This window comes from Manacus candei, unplaced genomic scaffold (assembly GCF_025592945.1).
Source record: "Manacus candei isolate 608988 ecotype Guabito, Panama unplaced genomic scaffold, ASM2559294v1 h1tg000003l, whole genome shotgun sequence".
NCBI classification, from domain to species: Eukaryota; Metazoa; Chordata; class Aves; order Passeriformes; family Pipridae; genus Manacus; species Manacus candei.
This window is the reverse complement of record NW_026138051.1, coordinates 8,240,448-8,264,605: the sequence shown is the minus strand read 5'-3', so window position 1 is coordinate 8,264,605 and position 24,158 is coordinate 8,240,448. Positions and strand designations below refer to the sequence as shown.

At 38.7% G+C, this 24,158-nt stretch overlaps 1 protein-coding gene across 8 annotated transcripts; it reads left to right on the top strand.

Annotated features, from left to right (window-relative positions):
• The first annotated feature begins 5,872 nt into the window (after positions 1 to 5,872).
• On the top strand, positions 5,873 to 22,589 carry XIAP (X-linked inhibitor of apoptosis). Of its 8 annotated transcripts, none has more exons than XM_051792840.1 (10): positions 5,873 to 6,002; positions 7,913 to 8,036; positions 9,174 to 9,304; positions 10,722 to 10,787; positions 12,792 to 13,691; positions 15,211 to 15,310; positions 16,740 to 16,818; positions 17,305 to 17,338; positions 18,329 to 18,553; positions 19,574 to 22,589. In XM_051792840.1, exons 5-10 carry the CDS (start codon positions 12,824 to 12,826, stop codon positions 19,765 to 19,767), a joined length of 1,500 nt encoding a protein of 499 aa, XP_051648800.1. In that variant the 5' UTR covers positions 5,873 to 6,002; positions 7,913 to 8,036; positions 9,174 to 9,304; positions 10,722 to 10,787; positions 12,792 to 12,823; the 3' UTR covers positions 19,768 to 22,589. The 8 variants fall into 8 exon arrangements, with proteins under 8 accessions (XP_051648800.1, XP_051648780.1, XP_051648791.1 ...); XM_051792820.1 differs by having other exon boundaries at positions 9,171 to 9,304; XM_051792831.1 differs by lacking the exon at positions 10,722 to 10,787 and having other exon boundaries at positions 9,171 to 9,304.
• Positions 22,590 to 24,158: the final 1,569 nt, after the last annotated feature.

Genomic DNA, 24,158 nt, shown 5'->3' with positions numbered 1-24,158 from the left:
TATTGACACAAAGTGGTTTTTATTCAAGGCTATAAAGTCATAATTACTTTTGGCTTATCCTTGCTTTTGTGGTGGACATCTTTATGTAGTGAAACATCTTTCTCAGTACCACCTGATGTTAGTTGAATTGTGAGGAATACCTAGGTTAAAAAATAAGATCTGTATTTTAGTTCTATAAAACAGCCTTTATAGTTAATTATCCATCTTTTCATGAGGCTTTTGTGTGCTAGAAAAAGCGTCGTGGGCATCCTAAGATTCGTATAAATGAGTCAGAGAGCCTTGTTAAAAGCTAGGACAGCTTTGTGTTTCCTTCTGTTATTTATACAGGTTGATTTTTACCTTTCTAAATAATGGGATAAAATAAAATTTTGAAAAGAAGGAAAAGTGATGACGACTGCAAAAGCAGGATGTGTCACACCGCAGTCTCAAACCACCTACTGTGCTTCCTGCCTGAATAAAGAAGTACTCTGAAGGTTTTGTCCTAACTACATTAAAGAAAATGCCTATGTCACCACTATGGTAACAGCTGGATAGCAGCAGGAAGTCATTTAGCTTAATGGCAAATACGAGGTTTTCAAGGGTGTAGTACATTATCCAGCAAATACATAGCTAGAAAAGTATCAGTGGTAATTTAAACTTATAAAAATGTATTTATTCTTGGTTTTCTAAATAAATACTACAGATACCTATTAGGAGAGCTGGAAATATAAAAAAGCAGAAGAAATAAAACATCTAACAGCTCATTTCCTCTATATTAACCCGCTCCATGGATTCATATGACAAGACACAACCTTAACAACTGAGTGCTTTGCTTTACTTTCCAGACACAGACATTTAAGAATGACTGTTTGGAATAAAATGTCCTTTATTATTTGGCTTATCATGTCCATGTAAGAATTAATTGTCCTAAATTCTCAATTTATTTTTTTTAATCAGTCATTGTTTGGCAATTGCTCTTTTTCTGGAGACATTTCTGAAATTCTCACACAGAAGAAAAATGACACAGAGAAGGCATGCTTCCACATTTTCTAGATTATTTCCATTTGGTAAGTGCTGTTTAGGCAAGTAAGAATCCTAAACATTAGCTGATACCAGCTGTTTCCATTCCTCTGGGCAACTGAAAAGAGAAACATTCTCAGACAGTGATTGTCAAACCCATTTTACAACTTTGGGTTTTTTTCCAGAGCTAAACTCAGTGTCACTTCATCATCCTGAGCTATAAAATGTCCCAGATTTAATTAAGATCAGTGGATGTGGAGGAGCACACTGTTTGGGAAAGGTTTGCTTGTTTTCAGCTTGAAGTCAGAGTTGTTGTTTGCCTTTCTCATCCACTTGCCAACACAGGCAAGAGCCAACTGCAGATTTACGTTTCACTTCCAAACCTTGTTGACCTGGAAGTCTTCTGGTCAAGACTTAAGTTGTTGGTCCTGTGTATGTTCATGCAACCTGGTGAAAAATGAAAGGCAGAAAGACTAATTAAACTCTTCCACATGATGCCTGTGAAGAAGGGGCTTTGTTTGTCAAAAACGGTGCTGGGAGCAATGCCTGGAGTAATGTGATTGGAACAGCACTTCATAGGCAGCAGATCAATTATTTGCTTCACAATATGTTTCACTCCTTCCATGTGTATTTCTCTCTGATTAGTGTATAGCTCTAACGAGTCCTGTTTGCTTTTTTCCTAGTTAGCTTTTACAAGAAAAGCCAAAAAGACCCCCAATACCTCTGTTTCAGCAACAGCTTTGAACAATGGAGAACCTACAGATACAGGAAAAAGGATTATTATTTCTTTAATCACGGTCTCACCAAACGGCAAAATATTAGTGCAGAAGTGGAGATCTGTGAGACACTGCTGGGATTTGTTTGAAGGATGGAGACAAGCTATTCTAATGGGCTTTACTCCCAGCCTGTGCTGGAACCATTGCTTGGACAATTCCTGTTTGTTTGCTCTGAAGAATGACAGCGCGGTAGAAAACCAATAAATTAATTAAACATTTTGTCTTCCAGTACATACACCTTCCTAGAAAAGGCCTTATCAAGGTCAGTTATTGGGATTTCATGATAACAGTATGTTAAGCGTGAAAATATAAAAAAACCTAGGAAATTTGTGTGTTTTGCAAGCTGAGCAGTGATAGTACCACTGCAGTGCAATTTAGAGTCTTGCAGTGCTTCCTGAGTCCACTAATGCAGAAAGGCAGAGTACAACTTGTAAAGCAGCTCACAGCTCATCACTCACTCGCTGATCTAATAGCTGGATATTCTTCAGGAGGGGTCTGTATCATTACACTTCTTGGATGACACACATCCCACAGAAAATGGGATGACAATGCACTCTGCTGACAAAATCCATCTGGCAACTTCAGCCCATAATTGGCCTGTAGTCACACATACAAAGGGGCTGTTGCAGCAGCTCCCTGGCAGCGTCTCTCCAGCACTGGGAGAGTCAGGCAGCCCACACTGGTGTCCCAGCAGCTCTGCAGCAAGTGCTTACACTTTGTCCTCCTGTCCCTCTCCTCTGCATGTGTGCAGTGAAACTCCACGTGGCTGGAGCCTCTGAGCAGGGTTGGCTGGGTGCTGGTGATGCAGGAAGTGTAGGAAGCCAAAGTTTACAAACAGTCAGCACTTATCAGTGGGTGGACAGGACCTACCAGAGCTGTTGGTGTGGCTGGCAGTGCAGTGGGGCAGGCCCTTATCCCATGGCATAGGTGCCCCATGCTGGTTTATTGTGAGAAGTGGGAGTATTTATTAGTGCATTGAGGGAATATGAAGGTTTGAAGGAAAAACCTGAATTTGGTAAGTCAGACTCTTACCAACACAGTCCACACCCTTGTTTGGGTTGTGTACCCCAGATACCAAGTGTGTTAAAGTGTGTCTGTGGCTAAGGATAGTGATGTAAGAGAAATCCTGAACAGCTACCTAACCTTGGCAGACTGTTAGCAGTCAAAGAAGCTATTTCTGAAACTCTCAGTCCTGATTCCTCATTCTTGATCCCAGCCTGCAGTCTGGGGCACTTTGTCCATTGTTCTGTATTCTGCTGCTGCATCTCTTCCTGGTAGTTTGGCTCTGAGTGAGTCCAAAGTCAGAAGACACTTGATTAAATACATCTGCCTTTGACATGTGAAGAATATCTTTTTTAAGCTTCTACTTTAACATCAATATAAAGCATTTAAGAACTACAGAAAAGTTTGCTCAGCTAAGGTTTGGATGGTCATGCTGAGTTTCCTCCATTTATAAAAATTCTCAGACATCATCAGTAGGACATGAGGAAAAGGAATGACCAAAGCCATCAGTTAAAAGGGACATGTTTGTTAACCACAGCATTCCTCTTTTCTCCTCTCCGCCTCTTTTCTCCTATCAGGATATAACATGTGGAAGCATTCAGGGAATAGGGAAGCACTGCCTTGAACTTGTCTTTTTTCTACCTGTTATATCAGACTTACACAGTATCTGTGTGCCAGCACTGATATTCCAGCACGAAGGAATTATGAATAGAAAAGCACATGTGGTCATATGCCACATGCTTGCTGAGTCCAAAGTCCCAGCTCTAGATAATTATTTCTTGCATTAATCAGTTCAAACAGAACCAAAATAAATCACTAGTTGCATTTTCCTGTTCATTTGGCATTTATCTTTGCTCACCTGCTCAGTGAATTGTGAAAGAAAGTAAACACTGCTTGTCCCTGATTTGACACCACTTAGTAGTTTCAGTGAGCAGCATACTAAGACATCATATTTTTTTACATGCTTAAATGCTAACTTTTCCACAGTACTGCTGCCATTATTTGATGGCTTTAGTTTTAATGAGAAGGCATTTTATTGCATCATCTGATCAGCAACAGATCTGGGAGTTGTAGGAACATTTGTCCTGCGCAGGATTTCATTGCTGAAATTGAAAAGGCTCATCATATCTTTTCAACTTTTCCTGTTTCTGTACCATAATGATACCTCTATTTATCTCAAACTTCCCTTGAGACTTTTCTACTACCTTCATGAAAATGTAATGAGAATGATGTCTATCATCTGCTTGCAACAAAAGGAAAGAAAGAGTGTTCTGTAAGTGCTGTGGATAAAGGGAAAGGGTGTCATACTGTTTTGGAAGAGAGAATCAGATTTGATTTTCTGTGGACCAGCATACAAATGCATAGTTTTCCTACCAAATGACTGCATCTCTTGGATGCCTCCAAGAACATTGGATGTAATTCAAGGGAAAAGAGAGCTTTCAGACATCTGTTACTTATCAGTTATTTGATTTTCTATTGTCATATTCATGAGAAAATGTTCCTAATCAAGGCACTGTCTTGACATTTTTCCATATTTGATTTTCTTTCTCTGCTGCACCTCTGAAATTCCAGCTGTGGATTCCTTTTTTCACTCCATTCATTAACCTGACTAATGGTCCAATTAATTAGTCAATAAAATGAGTAGGAAATAAATTACATTAATTTCTTAGGTAATATGTCAACAAACCACATATGAGTTTCCCATATGAACCTTTGTGACTCATGACTCATTATGGACTGAACTGTTTGTGTCAAAGAATTGTGTGCTAAATCCAGTTTATATTTATCTGTCTCAGACAGGTCAGAACAGATTGAAATTTTAACACAACTGTGTAAAGAAAGTTTCAAACAGATTATACTTTTTGTATGATCTGATTTTTTCGAATTTATATTATTTGTTATATTTTTTAATGGAAAGGATCTCAGGAGGCAATTCCCCATATTACTCTGAAGTATGTATATAAATATTTGAAGTAGTAATTTTTGTTAAAAGAAGTCTAATTGTAATAGAAATTTTAGTATGGTGCACATTAAGGTAATCTCAAAAATGTTACCAACTCCTCCCATAGAAGGATGTTAAGAGATCATTTTTGCATGAAATAACCTGAAACATTTGGTAATTGTCCAAGCTACGAGATGTTCATGTTTCACAGAAAGAAAAAAAACCAACCAAACCAAACCCAAACCAAACCCAAACCTCGTGCAGAAAATCCCTCCAAATCCACCATCTGGACTTTGCTTAGTCAGACATTGGCAGTGGTTGGCAGCTCCCCATTATGCCTCTAAGTATTGCCCCTTCATTAAGCAAAAGTGTCTTTTCAAGTGAGCTGCAGCCAAAACCGCTGTTCCCAGACACTTCAGATTACTGTTTTAAATGACATTTTTAATGAAAAACAGCAGTTTAAATCAACTCTATGTGATAATATATACAGAAAGTTACTTTCCAGAGTGGAAGAAATTAATTTTGTGTGAAATCCTGTGCAGTACCAGGCTTGGGAGAAGAGTGTGTATGTAAAGTGCCACCATGTGTGCTATAGAGCATTGACTTTCCAAGATAACTGGCTGGTTTCTTTACTTATTCATGGCGTAAATAACACGAGCTGAAAAAATACAATACATACCTCACATACATAATGCAGGGAGGCATAAGTACGGAAACCCCCTTGTGCACAGTAGTTGGGGGTTCTTTAAAGGACTTCAAAGAAAACTGCAAAGAAACCCCATTGTGCACATGGGGCACTGAGGGGACCGAGACACGCGAGGTTGAGGGGGCTGAGCGGGCTGAGGGGTTTGAGTGGGCTGAGGGATTTGAGTGGGTTGAGGGGTTTGAGCGGGCTCATGGGTTTGAGTGGGCTCAGGGGGCTGAGCAGTTTGAGTGGGCTGAGGGATTTGAGTGGGCTGAGGGGTTTGAGCGGGCTGAGCGGTTTGAGCGGGCTGAGGGGTTTGAGCGGGCTCAGGGGTTTGAGCGGGCTCAGGGGTTTGAGCGGGCTCAGGGGTTTGAGGGCTCAGGGGTTTGAGGGCTCTCGCCCTGCAGTTCCCGCCGCCGCCGCCACGCGCCGCCCTCCGCCGGCCGGAGCCGCCCCGCCGCGCCCCCCCCGGCCCGGCAGGGGGCGCCGCTCCCGCCCGCGGGGCGCTGAGGCTGCCGGGAGCCGCCATCTTCTCAGCGTGCGGTACCGGGAGCGGCTCCCGCGCCGGGGCCGCGCCGAGCGGGACGGGACGCGTCCGGTGAGTTGTCAGGGGAGCGCTGCCGCGCCCGGCAGTGCCCGGGACAGCGGTGGGACAGGGGGCAGCGGGAGGGACCCCGGGGCGGGTCGGGCTGCACGGCTGCCCGCACTGGCGGCTCTCGCTGCCCCGCGCGGCTCGGAGGGGTCCCCGCCCGGGTCAGGGGGCTCGGTGCCCCCGCGCCGCCCTCACGGCGGTGCCCCGGGAGTGCCGAGAGCCGGCGGGGCCGCCGCTGTCCCCCCGGGCGCTCACGGCCCCGGCGGGGTGGTCCCACGGCGGGGCGTTGCCATGGGGACGGGCACCGCCGCCGCCCGGGGCTGCCCCGAACCCAGCCGTGCCCACTCCATTATTGTTTTTCTTTTATTAGACCCATCGGATTTTCTAGAATTTCCTTTCTGCTTCTTGTTAATAAAAATGAGATTTTGTTCAGTTTTGCTTTGTTAAGATCGCAGTAGTTCTTAAGAATTCTGCAGGGAGAAGTTCAGTCAGGTAATATTTTTTTTAGCTGTAATTGAAACTTCAGGCAGTTCTCTTTTGCACAATGGCTATGCTTTTACGCTTATATATTTCTCTTTAAGTTTATTTCTGCTTCTGTACTACTGTCTGATGCTCCTGTCTTCCTGCTAGAAGCCCTCTAAATGGTTGCAAGTACTCATTTCAGTCGAGGTAATGTCTGTCTTGTTAAACTGTTATTAATCTGCACCTGCTACAAAGTACAAATATGTTTGCAGACTGTTTTCATGACTCCTTCACTGCTACAATCTTACATTGCTCTTTTCTTTGCTATGCTTCATGTAGCTTACTGGGAGGATGCTTCATTTCTTCAATGAACAGTTTGAAACCACAGTATCTTAGAATAGGCCGATTTGGAAGGGAAAGTAACCAACTATGAAAAATCATTTTTTTTGTCAAATACTTTTTTTTAAATTTAATACCTTTATGAAGAGCAGTAGGAAATGTATTAATTTAATGTTCTCATTGTTTATCCTGAAGTAAATCACCACGTAACAGAGAAGATAACAGTGAACTATTCTCTCTAAGAAAACAAGTTTTCATGTAATTGATTAGTTGATTGAGCTTTTATTTGGATATGTTTCATTTTCTTAATTGCTTCATTTTGCTATCTGCTTGATTGCTTTGCAGTTTTCTTTGAAGTCCTTTAAAGAACCCCCAACTACTTCCATCCATAGAAAGCTTGGCACCCACAGCATTGGCCAAGAAGGGCAAAGGAACAAGTTAATGATTGTTCTGCTCCTCCTCTGACCTTGCCCTTTGTAACCAGCAGCAAAAGTGAAAGAATTCTGATGAGGGTGGTTGGTTGGTTGTGGTATTTTTTGACTGCTTCCACTGATATGAGGCAGACTTGTGTTTCTTATCAGAAAAATAAAAAAAAATATGTGATCATATCTCGATTTTTAGAAGTATGAAAATGGATTTCATTGCAGTGTGTACATGTGATAGGGCCTCTGTGTCTGTTGCTGTCCTCCCAGGGTGGGTGAGACAGCATTAGGGAGCTGAAGAGTTCCAGAAAATCCAACTTGTAATCAGATACAGAATTTCCTAGGAGAGAGAAGTCTGGGTCATGGGATGTTATTCTATCTGCTGTTACAGTTTTTCTCCTTTTTGCTGCCCTCTAGTTTTTAATTCCAGGATTTTGTTTTGTTTTCTTTGGATTTTCTGAGGTATCTCCAATTTATGTGCCTTGCTAGTTTTAGTAAAACATCTACATCTCAGACTTTCCCTGACCTCAGACTCTTTCAATTTAAGAATATATTTTAATTTGGATTTCTTGACCGAAAGACAATTTTAAAATGTTGTTTTGGTCATAGTTTTGAAGTTGTGCCTTCAGAAACAAAGCTGAAGATTATGTGAAAAAGAAGTTTTTTAACCTCTGGTTTTTTTTCTATCAACAGGAATGTAAATACTGGAATTTGTTCTAAAGATTGTTGGAAAATAGGGATGAAACCAGTATCTGCTTTGATTAATCTATTGCTATACTTGGTCTGATTGGATACTAATTTCTTAGGGAGAACTATTGTAAGTACCTTTTGTATTTTTTTGTTTCAGCAACTAACAGTGTACAGTCTTTTGCTGCTTTTTATTTTTCATAGCATGTGGTATTTTTCATGGAGTTCTAATCCAAAATATTCTGAACATGGTGATTGAAAGTCAGGCTCTAGAAATAGCAAGATTTATGAACATGAAAAAGTAGCTGTGTGTGAAGATTAAAAGGCTGTTAAGACTGAAGAAGGCATGCTGCAAAGCTTGAATGGAGTGTCACTCCTATCATTAAAAATGTAAAATGAAGCTGCACCTATCTTGCAGATCATTGTCTTTCTCCTTCTATGTTTTGCTGAGCTTCTTATTAAATAGAAAGGTAAGCAGAGTGTTTTCAACAGGTGCAACTTTCATTTTTAGTACAATATTATAATAAGAATTAATCCCCAATTCGAATTTAAGATTAAAATACAGAGGATAATTCAAGACGGATTTCCAAGGTTACAAGATGGTATTTGTCTAAATACATATGTATATATATATATATATGTACATACGTAAAATATATATGCAGATTCTTCTCATTCTTTAATAGCAAAACATTCATGCCATGACAGCAGAAAATCTCAGGGTGCTGTTTGTGCCCCAGGCTGCAGTGGGGTGACTGTGCCCTGAGCTCAGCTGGCTGGGCAGGAGCCCTGGCTGGGGCAGGGAACGCCCTTGGCAGGGGCGAGGCAGGAGCCGCCGGACTCCCTGAACTTGGGTGCTCTTGCAACTTGGCTTTAGAATCCAGGCATTAATCATGCTGTAGCTAAAGCACTCTATCATTATATCATTATGAAAGAAGCCCTGTTTTCCCGTATTTTTCTTTAAGTTTAAAGGATTTGTAAAAGGATGTAGCACTAATCCTGAAGCATGGTTCATACTCAGGGCACTGCAAGTTTTGATGGGCATTTTTTACTCTTGGTTGTTCTCCTTACTAACCCCTGTTGACTGGGTAATTTTTTTGTTCCTTAGCCAAAGGAGCAGTAACTTACTTAGGCTACAGCATGCCAGTTTTTCCTATAGTGGCTGATATTTAATCTTTCATTCTCATACATACAGCTGCAGTTCTTCTGAAGACATTTAACTTGCAAGTTCACAAAAACAATTCCTTTTTTTCTCTGCCCTTAGCAGATGCAAATTTGTCCCACCCTTATCTATGGAGAGCCTTGCCATGAATCCATTTTTCTTGTTTATTGCTCTATTCTGTACCCATATTACTTCTTCATGAAGAAAAATACAATGTGAAAATAATTCTCAGAATGGTATGTTTCTGTTGGCCTGGTAATGTAGTTTTCAAAGATGGGGAGAGTGTAAGAGTCTGTGTGACTAAAGTAAAAAATTAGGAGGATATAATAGCTTACTGTAACCTTGAGCAGCTGACTGACTTCCTGGGATGACTGACCCTGGTGGGAGGCTAAGTAGGACCTGTCTGAAGAACAGACAGATGAAGCTGAGCTGATGGGTTATGTAACCTTTGGCACTGAATCAAGAGGCATTCTGTAGACACACACCCTCTTTCTAAAATAAAGTAAAATATCTCTAGGCAGAATTTTTTTAAAAATTGCTATCGATAATTAGATGTAAATATGCTAAAATTTGTAAAGACTGTTCACATAAATCCTGTGTTTCTCGTGGTTTTAATCCTTTTAAGTACACTTCCAGTTAGCAGCACGCACCTTCCTTGATCTAGTTGCAGCTGAGCAGGCAGAAACTGAAGTTCATTGAAGTGACATGTGCATAATCCATGTGTCAGCCAGTACAGTATGTTCTGTTTGATATTTACTTGGTGCACTACTCACATTTCAAAATTCAGTCAACAATAAACACTAATATTGCTCTTACAGTCAGCAAGGCAAGGGGTAGAAGCTCCATGTTCGTGTACCCTTTGGTCAGGAACATGAGGCTGTGCAAGTAGATTTCTTATTTGGAGGTTACTGCCATGCTTGTCATGTGGAAGAGTTAAAAATAACTCCTTAAAATGCCAATCTCTTTTAGGGTTAGGGCTAGAAATAACCATATCTAATAAAATATACTTGAAAGGGACAGTGGGTTCTGTACTTTTCCTTCAAAATATTTCAGATCTAGGTAATATGATAATGTCATATTTTTGCATGAAATCATACCTGTTAATATTTTTTAAGCTGATTTAATCATGGGGTTTTTTGCAGAACCACTGTATAAAATTTTGCATTTTCAATAAGTTAACATTTTTTTCTATAAATTTTTGTTTTTATCTCTTCTGCTAAAACATAATCAATGGACTATCTAAATGGATACTTTGGCTTGGAAATGGGTGATGTGACAAATTGCCTTCAGATCTTTAAAAGTAGGATTAAACTTGGCTCAACTTCTGGAAGCTTTTCAGGCTAAAATAGATTTTGTTTACTCACTGTATAAGGAAATATTTAATACTTCAATAATAGTTAAAATAGCTAGGTTTTATAAGTGAAGATGGTCTTTAACATTTCTGGATGTTCTACTTTTGAGTCACATGTACTTAATTAAAACCTATGCAGAAAGGCTTAATTAACCTCTGCATACATACTCTGAACACAGGTTTGCTCCTGGTATGTATTATAAAGTCTTTTATACCTGTCTTAGGTGGCTGATTTTTGTGAAATTATGTTTCTTAGCCATAAACTATTCAAAAATTTACCTTCAGTCATTTTTCTTCTGCAGGTAATACCTGTCTGAGAGCTGTTATGATGCAGGATATTGCTTAAATCATTATTCCAACTAAATGGAGTAAGGCAACTGTTAAAATACCCGTGCAGAAATACTATTCCTGAACTACTTGTGATTTTACACTTTGAATAGGTTTATTTTTAACACTTGTTTGAAATAGAAATAATTGAACTTGATGCTGCATTTAAAGTAGTACTAATGTTGTATATAAACCAATGCTTACACAAGCAAGGAGTTTGCCTCAATGCTTAATGAATATTTAAACTTCTGTTATGAAAATCCACTTGTTTTCAATATATGTGTATATAAAAATACATGTTTTGTGACAGCTTTCATATTACTACATGTAATTACTTGTTTGGGTTTTTTTGCCCTTCAAAATCAAAACAAGCATATAGGTCAGATTTGTAGGTCAGTCAATGTAATTTATTTAGAGGCTATTTTTGAGTTTGCTAAGCTAAACCAGAAAGCTACAGTATAATTTCTAGTGTCATTACATTAGTCATGAGCTGACATACAGAAGGAATTAAAGCTGGTGCTGGGAAGTCTTGTGATTACATGAAGCACTCGTGCTGGGTCTCTAATGTCACGTTTTCTCTCCTGCTTGTATGTTAATTATCTTTGTCATCTTGGCAGGGGATGCAGCAATCCTGCAATGCACAGGCATTTTAATTTCCCCCTCTCCCTTCTGAACTCTGAAAATGCTTTTGTCCTTCCAGTAGAAACTAAATCTGGTTTTATATAAGCAATTGTTACGATTATAACATCTGCATTGACCTCACAGAAAGTATAATCAATATTAATGCAGGCATTGAGGAAGCTGAATTTTTACCTGCTCGCCTAACTTAGATGAGGACTGGAAATAGATATATTTCAGGATTCATGTGGAAAATGGAGAAGGACACTTGTTCAAATAAATATGTATTCTGTTCTTCCTTTTTACTAATTGCTGAATTATTACTGCTTTGTGCTAAGAATTTGATTTGGGCAGTCTCACAATAATTTAATTTACCACTTTGAGATGTGTATGAGCAATAGCCAAGACTTTCTAAGTCAATAATATCACCGCACTTGTCTGGACAAGGGGTGAAGTTTTCCTGTGCTCTGATTTCCTCCATACTGGGATGAAGGCAATGACTGTGACAGTTTGTGGTTCTTGCACAAGACCTGCTGTAGCCAAGTTGATTCCTTTTGTCCTCAGGAGAGATGGGGCTTGTCTGAGCTCCCTTAGCAGCCTTCTGCAGAAAGGACATGGGGCAGGACTAGCAGTTGATACTCACCCTGGGAAAGTGTAGGGAGGAATAGGAGTGTGCAACAGGTGGTGAGGTGATGGCAGAGGCACAGGAATTTTTGGTAAGAGAGTGTAGGTAGGGCATGGAAAAGTGGAAGCAATGTGCTGGGCGTGAACATTAATGCCAAGGCACTGATCTTGAAAGCAGTGCACAGCTCGTTGTTAAAATGCCCTAGTGAAACACCTAGTAGTTTATTTAACAAGATATTTTGCTCAAAGATAAATTGAGGTATGTCTTTACAATATAGCAGAAGTACAAAAGGTTTTTTTTTTTGTTTCTTTGGTTGGGGTTTTTTGGTTTTCTTTTAAATGAGGTGGGGGTCATGGCCTTCATATGGGGATAATAGGTAGTTGTGCTTGAGAAGTGGGCTCTAAAATCCTGCAAATATGGTCTGGTTCAGACCTGTATTTTAAATTGAGTAACTTTGTATTTTGGGTTCAGAAGTCTTTTGGCAGTGTTTTACTCAGAAGTTTTGTTAAATATTTTGTTTTTATAGCTTTTAAAGCTATAAACCGGTGGGTTTTCCAGGTAAATGTTTATAGGCCTGTCAAACATCTTGATATTTCTGCCTTTCTTTACATATTTTTTAAATTATTTTGGTTTTAGTGTTATGGTGTTTGCCTCTGTGTGGCACATAATGGGTGAGATGGGAGGGAAGAGGAAGAGTCATTTTAATACAGAAAGGGGAGTTGAATTTAGCCAGTTTCCAGTTTGTGTCTGGGTGTGATCTGTCCTTCTGTCTGTGAAACTAAACCAGATATTCTTTGTTTAGGAAACCTAAAGGAGAGCTCTGGCTATGCAGAGATGACGTGTAATGTCCCACATCATTCGGGCTGTGCCACCCCAGACACGGACTGTGGCCAGGAATGGGCACAGGAACGCTGTCGCCTGGGCACGTTTGTTGGCTTTCCCCTCGGCTGCCCGGTGTCGGCCTTAGCACTGGCACGAGCTGGCTTTGTTTACACTGGAGAAGGTGACAAAGTGGAGTGCTTCAGTTGCCATGCAACTATTGAAGGATGGGCATCTGGGGATTCTGCAGTTGAGAGGCACAAACAGCTTTCCCCAAACTGCAAATTTATTACCGACTCTGCTTTTCTGGAAGATGATGTGGATCCTGTAGGCCAGAACTACCAGCACAGAACTGAAAATGGTTCCAGCAATTCAGCCCTCCTGTGTGCCCTGGATGACCCTGACGTGGAGGCAGATTACCTTTTGAGAACTAGGCAGGTTGTGGATATGTCAGATACTTTATATCCTAGGAACCCTGCTATGTGCAGCGAAGAAACAAGATTAAAGTCTTTTCACAACTGGCCCCTCAATGACCAATTGACACCACAGGAATTAGCTAATGCTGGATTTTATTATACAGGTGTTGGTGATCAAGTGGCGTGTTTTTGTTGTGGTGGAAAACTGAAGAACTGGGAACCCACTGACAGAGCTTGGTCAGAACACAAGAGGCATTTTCCCAAATGCCTTTTTGTACTGGGCCGGGATGTTGGAAATGTTCCAAGTGAATCTGTTCCTGATGAATTTGGGATAAGTGGCCTGAACAATGCACAGCACCCAAGGAATCCATCTATGGCAAAATATGGAAGACGTTTACAAACGTTTTTGTCTTGGATATATCCTGTTGACAAGGAGCAACTTGCAGAAGCTGGATTCTACAGCATAGGTAAGCCAGACCTTAGAATGGCTAATACCTTTTACAAAGGAATTGTATATGAGAAAATGTCTTGTTAGGGAAAAAAAGGGCATTTTTAAAAATTCTAATAGGCAATGATTTGCCAGAATTGTGTTACTCTGTTAACTACTTCTCACACTTCTCGTGTCTTAAGTACATTATGTACATTATATCAGGTATGTTTAATAGCAAAATAGAAACTTGGTCATAAATTTACTTCTAGCAGTAAAACAGCCAAATGTTTTCCATGCCAGCTAAAACCCTCATAATACATATTTCACAATGACAGTTATTGGAGTTAGTATTTTTTAAGACATGAACTGCTGTCCTCGAGACCTGAGGTGTAAGGAGTGGGCCTGTGGCCTGCACAGAGGCCTGGGAACAAGACAATGCAGGTTGTGTGCCATTTTACTTTGTTAACACATGTTTGCATTATTATGGCATGTGGACATCCAGAACTAGCAGATGCCACTACTGCCTGCTGTAAAAGCTTTATGAAGACACTGATGCCAGTGGAAGAGCTTTTACTCTTAAACATGTAGTGTTTGACTTAGATAAGACTCCAGTGTCTCTGTGCATTGGTTTCCCAGTTAGGGGGAATTGCGCAGTGCCATTAAAGACCTTTGAAATTCCTCTCTGAGAGGTGCTGTATGAGTGCAAAGTGTGAGGTCACAAAGAAAAGGGGTAATCTCTTGCTCTCTTCTTAATTGACTTCTCTTAGTAGCTCTCGGAAGAACTTTTTAATCTGATTCCATTTGTTCAACCTGTGGCCATAAATAACCTTTGATATATTCCTGTATGGGTTATACATGGACAATATTTGTACCCAGCAGAAGTGTTTTTATTGATTTCTTCTTAAATTCCTAGAAGTACCAAGAGATCTGTATTGTGAAGGTGTTGTAACTGGGCACCAGCTTATCAGACCCGTGGCTGTTCAGGTGACTTCTGTGAAAACTGTTTCCTGTGGCCTGAGAATAATTTAACCCTCTAGAGAAACTCTGTCCATACCTCCTCCCATCTCAATAAACACAATATCTAAGTAGTTTCTGGTGCAGTCTTGGATTACAGTAGACACAGTGCTAGAACAGAGAGAATGCAATTCTCCTCAGCTGGTTATGCTACTGCTGCATAGGGCCTGTTGAACTTAACATGGAAATGAAGGGCCAAAAAGACATATAAACCTCCCTAATTCTTTGTGGCTATCTTCAGGGCTTGTTTACTATTGGATGGAGTTACTTAATAATAGATTATTTTTAGCTTTTGCTTTTTATCTATAATAACTTAAATAAAATTCAGGAAAACTTCATGCTACTCTTATTTTGTATTTTTTTAAGCTCAGTTATCTCCTGAACATTTGGTTTAAATCATGTGTGTCGTCCTCCGTTAAAATGGAGTTCTTTTTAGTTGAAATTGCAAATCAGTAAAATAAACATTTCATTTCTTAGTAATGTAACATTTTAGTTGCAAACTTGATGTTATGCTTACTAGAAATTCTTGTGTGTTTGCTCAGGTAATGGTGATCATGTTGTGTGTTTCCACTGTGGTGGAGGATTGCGAGAATGGAAGGAAAATGAAGATCCATGGGATCAACATGCCAAATGGTTTCCTGGGTAAGGCATTTTTTACTCTTTTCTTGGTGCATGTCTGAGTCTTATTTACAGTATGTTGCATTTTAATGACAGAGCATACTAATAAAGGTTTCAGAAGGTTGATTATGGCTTAATAATTAAAGTTATGAAAATAATTTTATGTTGGCTTATTTCTAGGCATTATTAAAGGGAAGGAAAGATTTCTGTATCTGGACTTAACTGGTCTCTTAGCAAGAAGAATTATGTAGTTTTGTGAATATCTATCTGATTTTTCTTCTCATTGTCCAAGTGCTACATCTAATGGTTATCTTATTAGCTACATACATGTCAATGTTTGTAACTTATACCAGGATACAAAATGACTAAGCTTCTGTCACAGTGCAAACAAAGCTGAAGCAGTCGGCAGTGGCATGGAATTCAAAACACAGTTCTGTATAATTTAAAGGATGAAGGATTCCAGACCCAGAAGCGCTTTTTAGAAAGACTGACAATGTTGTCTTAAATCTATTTTGAGGAAAGGAAGAACAGTTTATGACTCAGTAATTCTTACAAGTGGACAGAAGCTGTCCAAGTACAAAGTCTCAGTTACTTATGTAACACTGATAAAATCAATGTCTTTTATGTGTTTGCTGCCAAATTTCTCTTTTGTGGTGAAAGGCTCTGTGGAAGTTTGAGATTGGTATTTATGTATTAGCTGTTCCCTTTTCCAATAGTGGTACAGGCAGATTTTAATTATTAGCCTCTGCCACTCGAAAGAGATACAATTCCAAGTTTTTGGCTTGGTGCAGCAAATGGTTAAGATGTGTTTTCTTGCTACATTTCACTCCTCTTGGTTTGGGTTTGATTTTGGTTTAGGTTGCTTAAACTATGTCAGATTTGATTAGATCCTCTCAGGTCATCAAGAGTCCTGTTTGGGGGGTTGTTGGCACGTCAGTGGCAGTGTCAGTCTCACAGCTGCTGTCTGTGTCCCCAAAGGTGAGCTGGAGCTGGAGAACTACTACCAAGGAGTTGTGGCATTCCCTACATCTTCTGGTAGGGAAGAGCTCTACCCAGTGGCTGAGACTGGCTGGAAAATAGTGAAAGCAAGCATGTAAGGCACCTGTCTTACCAGTGACTGCTTTGGTTGCAAAAGGCTAAAAGAACCAGCATTTTAACATAATGTTTGGTTTTAATTGGTCTTTACCTTTTTAAACCTGTGGCATGATCTGTCATGGCCAATAACTCTTCAGCTTTCTGTTTCACCAAAGAAAGTGAGAAAGAAAAGTACTGCTTAAGCGATTAAGATATTTCTAGAAATGTTTCAATAACGTCACAGATGTTGACTAAACATTAGAGATTTTAAAAGCCAGCATTCTGAATTATGTAGGAAATTTATCAAAGCTTCCAAAGTTATGTAATAAATTTTTGCTTCTTATGTGGTTTTAGTAAAACTAAATATTTTCATTTTTAGGTGCAGGTTTTTGAGCAAGGAAAAGGGGATAGAATTTATAAATAATGTTCACTTAAGAGACGCGTGTAGTGATCCAACAGTAAGTGTCTTGCTTATTAATCGTTTTGTTAAAATAGAAAAAGTCTTAACATAATTTTCATATGAAGTTACTCTTCTTATGTATCTGTCATTTAATTCTCCTGCTGCTTTTTTCATTGGCAGAAAGTGAAAGACATCAAAGTAGGTTTTGGTTCTGTCAATCAGAGTTTAGTCTCCCAGTTCTCTGTAGCTGGATCATGGAACAAAGCCAGGGTACTCTGTATTTGTTGTCTATTGGGTACTGAACAAGTGCCATTTGTTTTATAACCTGGGAACCTAAGGTTTATGATGATTAAAAACAGATAAATTTTCTTTTCTTGTTACAAACGGTATGAAAGAGATAACAAAATACTGATCATTTTGCAATTGTTCAGAGTGGATTTAAAAAATAATGGAGATCAAATAGCTATTTTCTGTTTTGTAACTGTATAGGTTTCCTTCTACTTCTTCAGAATTGTAATTTTGTCTTTTTGTATTTCACTTTTAGACAGAAGCTGCTGAAGGGACAATACTTCCTAAAGGTATTCCCCCCTATTTTGGAATATCCATATTTGAATGTATAGTGAAGGAAATGGTTAGATTTAAAAATAACCCTATTACATTTTTAAATAAAGCATGACAGGCAAATTGTTGGATGATACTCTTCCATTGCTACGTTGCTTCTAAAGAACTGCAGAATGAATTTTATTTCTCTCAGGGGAAATAGAATCATGGTTTGGTAAATATTGTAAAGTGGAGATTGCTGAACCATGGAAGAAGAATGTATAGGATGCAGTCTGACAGCCAGTGAGTGTACACCAAGTATTGAATTAGCAGTGCTGTGGGATGGATGTTAAAGAATACTGAACTGAATCCTTTTTCATGGGGCAGGAAGAGTTGGGCTGTTAAATGGCAAGGACTAGGAAGCTGAGAAAGCTGAAGTAGTTTGTTATGTGTTCCAGTATTTCACATTCCTGCAATGCTTTTCACAAATACCAAGCAATAAAAGGACGGGACAGTTAAAGGGGTAGGAGGAGGACAGTCAAGCAGCTTCATCCCAGGGAATGAGAGCTGTTGCTACTAAGAGTGGTTACACAAAACCTGTTTAAGAAATCTCTCACACTGCTCATTTATGAGTGTGAAAATCAGGTTAAAAAATTTTACTCTTTGAACAATTTTGATAAGTAAGAGGAAGGTCCAACATGCTGAAAAATGTTTTCCCAAAGTAGTGTTGTGTCTTACCATGGATAGACCTGCTTGCTTGCTGATGGTGCTGTGTTTTGGTTTTATAAATTCAAATTGTTTATTGGTTTCTCTCAACATATGTATGATTTTTTTTTTCTTCCCTGAACTGAATTAAAACTAATGTTACCAAATACCTAAAAGTAGCAAAATTCTCAAATTGGAAATATGGTTCCTTTGGCTACGTATTTGCAAACATCTCTTAGAGTACTGTAGTGAATACTGTCCAATAATTAGGTTCATCCTTGTTAAATTGTTTTTATTTTTTTTTTTTTAATTTCTTGTTTTAGATGATCTCTTACAGAATCCTTTGGTACAAAGTGCCATAGCCATGGGTTTCAGTTTGTCTGAGATTAGGAACACCATGGAAAAGAGATTGCAGATGACTGGAGAAAGTCACACCTCTGTTGAGGATCTGGTAGCAGACTTAAGTGCTCAGAAAGAAAATACAAGGGAAGAAGAACCAAATGAAATCCCAATTGAGCAAGATGAGCTTATTCAATTACAAAACCTCTGTGTGTACTTTCATATCAGCTCTTTAGTCTGTGAAATACTTTTTGTTGTTATCTGTTTATCCTACCCTCTGATCCCAGCCTTACCTAAGGTGAAGTTACAGTATTGTAACTTAAAATTCAAGGGATTTGTGTTTGGACATTCAAAAAACTGAACAAAGAGGGTGTTAAAATATTTGAGTGTAGCAGCATTTATAAGTATAATTTATAAAATAAGTAATATTAGTACCTCAGAAATGTGTGATACTGAAAGTCTAGTGTGCTTCTGGGAAAGGTTATATGTGCTAACAAAAAAGCCAAAATTGTGACAATTACATGTGAAAGCAAGAGTAACTATAGGTGTGGGGTATCTTGTGGCAAAATGAAATGGTCACAGTGATACAGTGTCATATTCAGTGTGCTCAGTATGAAAAAGTCTTAGTAGGGGATTGGTTAGTTTTCAGTATATAATTTTGCTTGGGGTAGAAGCATTTTCCTTCTTGGCCAATGAGAAGAATTGTACTTCTAAATGGTGTTTCTTTTCAGTTATTTGTGTTCCAGCTTTGCTGGGATGTGCAAGTCATGCTCAGAAAGCCCTTGTGGTGCACTCTGCAAATAGACCAAACCCAGGAATTCTGATTCAGGAGACTTGTAATTTAAGACAAGCATATGGGTGGCATGGTAGGCAGAGATCTTACCAGCCTACTCCTTTAAATAAGATTTCTAATGGGCATTATGGGCAAAAAGAACTTGCAATGCAGCTGGACATTATTTTGGTGGTTTCAAGCTCTTACAGATATAGATAGCTAAACTCCCTGCTTGTGTTGGCTTGGGAGATGTAATGAGATGAGAAGGGGGAAAAAAAGAGGATTCTATGCTGCAACTGGGATTCCTCTCTCTTGTAATATTTAATTTTGTTCTTTTTAAGGGTGACCTTTAAATCATATGAAGAAAACATTGTCCTTGTGTGTAAAGAGAAAAAAAAAGAATGAGATTGATTGTTACTGAGTATGTTAACTTCTTTTTATGTGTTTTTTTCCTCAGACCTCAGCACTGAAGAGAAGTTAAGACGCTTGCAAGAAGAAAAGCTCTGTAAAATCTGTATGGCTAAAGATGTGTCAGTTGTCTTCATTCCCTGTGGTCACTTAGTTGCCTGTAAGGAATGTGCTCAAGTACTCAGTGAATGCCCTCTGTGTCGTACAGATATTATGAGAAAACAGGACATTTTTATGTATTAGTGAAATACACAGCACTAGGGATGCAAATGTTTCCTGCTTTATTGCTTTAAATATGTGCAATGTAATGTTAAAAATGCAGTTAATTCCAGGATGTAACCATATGGCAGTATTTAGATTTTTCTGCTGTCAAACTCTATGTGTTTTAACACTTCAAAAATTATTTCAATTATTTTTCTGAAGTGAATTTTTTTGTACGTAAAAAGCAATATAAAAAGGTAAATATGTATATTTTGTAACTTCAGTTCATAGACTGAAAGCCCAAATGATGCAAACCTTTATGTGATCATTCCTTTGCTTCACTTTGGTAGGACTCTGTATGACTGAAGTTTATGCAAATACAGTTGTATAAAGAGCCTATCCCTGTATAAAATTTGTAAGTAAGTTAATTTAAAATGCTGTTGTATACATGTGTATTATAGCTGAGATTTTAACTTCTTAAAAATGTTATGTAAGATTGAAAATATTATTTCTCTAACTGTGGTTGTGACATAATTCAGAATATACACACAAACCTGCTGCTGAACACTTCACCTTCTGTTTACTTCTTCTGCTTTGTAAGTTTGTCTGTTTTGATATGTGTCTCCTTGTCTATTTTTTCGGGTTTAGATGTATGAATTGGCTTCAGTAAACTGAAGTTTTAGCCATCCATTTTCCACAAAAATCCCTCTGTATATAAAATGTACATTAATGTCATGGATTTTTGAGAACTAAACAGAAATTGAGATTTTATGCACCTTGTGCCCTTCATGAGAGGAGTGAGCAAGTTAAGGACTATTCTAATGAGAATCATCTTAAAATACTCAAATGTTTTCATACTAGACTCCATTTCCAATTAAAAAAGTATCACAGCTTTGTATTTTAGTACAGCTGTTTTATGGTTACTCTTCTTTATTATGTGACTTCCTTGTTTTGTGGAGTACTATGTTCTATGTATATACTTTTGAGTTCTACACACTAAAAGATTTAGAATATAGAATATAGAGAATATAGTTTTTCACATGGTAAAAGTTTTAAATCAAATACACAGAAATTTAATATCTACCTTTTCTATTTTTTTAATCTATGCTGTGTGATGTAATGAATATGTAAAATGAAGTGCAACCTAGTTGTTCCTTGAGCAGTATTTGATTTTCACCTGGAAAAAAAATAATTTATAACAGAAGGCTGCTTTCTGTTGTTTTTTGTTTTATAACTAAACTGTTATTAATGTAACCACAGTGTTATTAGGCATAATGAACATATTTTAATTGGAGAGGAAATAAAATCTATTGTTTGTATAAATTAAAGTTGTTTAGTTATAAAATTAAACTACATTAATTTTGCTATTTTTTTCTGATAGAATTTTGTCTTACAAATAGATGATGAGTAGAAATTCGTAAAGAATTCAGCACAGATGTTTTATTTTGCCTTCTTGTGCCTTTGTGAAGAGTTGAGAGTTTCAGATGTCCTGCATGCAGAGATTTTTCAGGACAGATATGGACTGGCAGTTCTCACGGGCTGTTCCTTGCACCCCTTGCAGGGAGGGTTTTCTGTACTTTTCCTGGGAAATTATTTGCAGGGGGGTTGTTAGCTCATGAGCTGATGTATCATGCCTGAAATAGCTTTTTTAGTTAAGGTGGCAAACTGTGTTTTGCTGACTTGCTTAAGCAGATGGTTGGTTACCTAACCTTGTCCTGGGTCACGGGAGAGGCTGTTTGGATCAGCTGGATCCAACTCACAGGCTGCAGGACTTGGCACGTGGCAACAGAGGCCTGGCTGGGAAAGAGACTGACCAAATTTGCTTAAACTGGTACAAAACTAAATCCTTGTAAGGAGATGATTTGGGGTGTAAATACAGTATGTAAAATGTCTGAGAAAAGCTGGAAAGTAGGTGACAAATAATACCTTTTAAACTTGACATGGAGAGGAAACACATGGTCCAAGTAATGTGGAGCAGAGCATAAATGCTTCACATTAAAGCTTGGCAACTTTTAAAAGGTATCCTTCTGTGTTTATAAAAACATATCCCTTATTGCATCTTTTTCATATAATATTATAAAAGATGCAGCTATATAGCAATTCAACTTGTAATCACTTGGGGACATTAAAGGGTTAAAAGCCTGTTAGTGAGATGACAAAATAACTGCTCTGTAGGTTTAGTTTTTTGTTGGTTTTTTTTTAATACAATTAGAGTTCTATTCAGACTAAATGTGAAAAAATAATTAGCATAGTCATCAAATTCTGACAGCTCAAATTAGGAAGATAGTTTTTTCAAATTACTTTGATTTTTCAGTATCTTAAACTGAGAAGTTCCATGGCTGCTGATACTGGGTGTTTTAGGTGTTTAAAGACATAGAAAAGAGGGATGCAAATACATGGAAGCACAGGGGCTTTGAAAAGGAGGTTAGCAGCAGGACAAAGATGCCTTGGGAGTTGATTTTTATAGAGGAGTTACTTAGGAGCTATACAATATATTTCAATATCAGTATTCAGTAACTTTCTTACAGTGGCTTCTGTGTAAAATCTTCCATTTTATTTGTAACAGCAAAACTATTAAGAAAGGGTTTTCAATAACACTTCCTGGAAGTGTGTTGTTTAGAGAGCATGGAAAGTACATACCTCATTTAGAAACAGAAGGCTAAAGCAAGGAAAACACAGACAGTCAAAGTTTTTGTTACACATGTAGCTTTTTCTCACTGCCTTGAAACATGGGGCCCAAACCATAACCCTGATTTACTAAGCTGGAGTTTGTGTCTCTACAGATTAGTAGCTGTCTGGGTTTTTTTTGATTTGTTCTGAGGCTTGATCCAAGGCTTGTAGCACAATAAAAAGTTTTTAAATTATTACAGCTTGGGTTTGGGTTTTGTTTTTTGTTTGGGTTCTTTTGGGTTTGTTTTTGTTTGTTTGTTTGTTTTTTAATTAGAGTATTTAAACATTTCTTTTAACATGGCCTGGTTAGTTTTGACCACAGTGGTCCAGTGTTTGTTTTTGTTAGCTGTGCATGCAGTCTGAAGCTACAGGACAAGTTTTCAAAGCACTGTTGTTAACCTGAGGCCCGGATTTTAGTTACGTTTTATGTTTGTTTTATTGAAACTAACAAAAATGTCCTTACAAAGGGTTGGGATTGAGTTACAGCTGGGCACTTGATTACCATGTGCATGTGAATTGTCGAGCTGAAGGGTTGTAGCTGGGATGGAACCTTGCACGGAGCAGTGACATTTGCTGCCACAGTATTCAGGAACTGCTTGGAAGAGACTCTGCTCTGCCTCTCAAGGTGTGCAAGTTCAAGCACATGATGTGTAGGGCCCACCTGAGGGAAGATTGGCTCTTCATAGAGCAGAGGGGGAGCTGGAGGTTTTTCTGGCTTTTGCAGTGTTTTCTGCAGTGGTTTGTGTGTGAGCAGTGAGTTGTCACAGTGTTCTCTGTTACCCCCTGCTTTGGGCACGACTGACTCCTGTTGGCAGGGCCAGATGTCAAAGAATGGGCTAGAGAAGCACTTCCACTGCTGCCCCTGAGGCTTTTTTGTGCCAGTCCTGTGCAGAGCAGCTGGATTCGCCTCAGCTCTTGAATCATGAAGGATGTTGGTCCTCTTCTCCAAAGGGTCTGATGGGAAGAGCCACTCCAGCAACATCACCTTAATTACTCATGGAACTGAGGGACCATTTTTTGCATGGCTTACATGTGTTACATTTTACTGAATATCTTGAAAACTTGATTGAGAAAATCTTTCCTCCCCTGTGCCCCTGCTGTGGCTTTGCACTGACTCAGGTTGTTGGGAGGCCTTTCCCATCTTTGTGGGCCACTGTGTCGTGTGGCTTCGAGAGCCCTACTGATGCTGCTGTACAGCTGCAATTACAGTGAGGCTTTCTGTGAGGAGGCAAATGACCTGTGGTAATGAACAACCTGTGCTGAAATTCAGATTTTATCTTCAATTTTTTCTTAACCAGGAATTCCTGTTAAGCAATACTGACATCAACATTACAGTAAAACTACAAGCGTTAACTCAGAGAACATGGCTCTGTGACTAACCTACCAAAACACTTTCTTTTTCCTAGGACAGTAGACAGTATACATTCAGTTATAAATGGCTTGGATAAACAAAACCCCAAGGAAAATCTGGGCACAATGGTATTAATTATATTGTGAGTATATCATATTTCAAGGTGGGTGAAAACTGCTTGGTTGGTTTTGGATTGTTATTAATTTAGAGTTTTATAGCCTGCATAGGCTGTTGGCTGAGATTAATTGCTTGATAAGTAAGAATTACTGAAAATGTATTGGAGGGATATTTGAATTAGGGTTTTGCTCCCAGACTGAAACATTGTGCTTACTATCAAAAAAAATGAAAAACACATTTGCAGAGTCCCACTGTGAAAATATTTAGAAGAATCATTACAATAAATGCTGAAAAG

Bases quoted from the DNA above. Each gene is read 5' to 3' on its own strand.
- XIAP (XM_051792800.1), top strand. From the start codon at position 12,824: ATGACGTGTAATGTCCCACATCATTCGGGCTGTGCCACCCCAGACACG. The intron at 13,692-15,210 runs GTAAGCCAGACC...GTGTTTGCTCAG, and splicing joins AGCTGGATTCTACAGCATAG to GTAATGGTGATCATGTTGTG. The intron at 17,339-18,328 runs GTATTCCCCCCT...TTCTTGTTTTAG, and splicing joins AGGGACAATACTTCCTAAAG to ATGATCTCTTACAGAATCCT.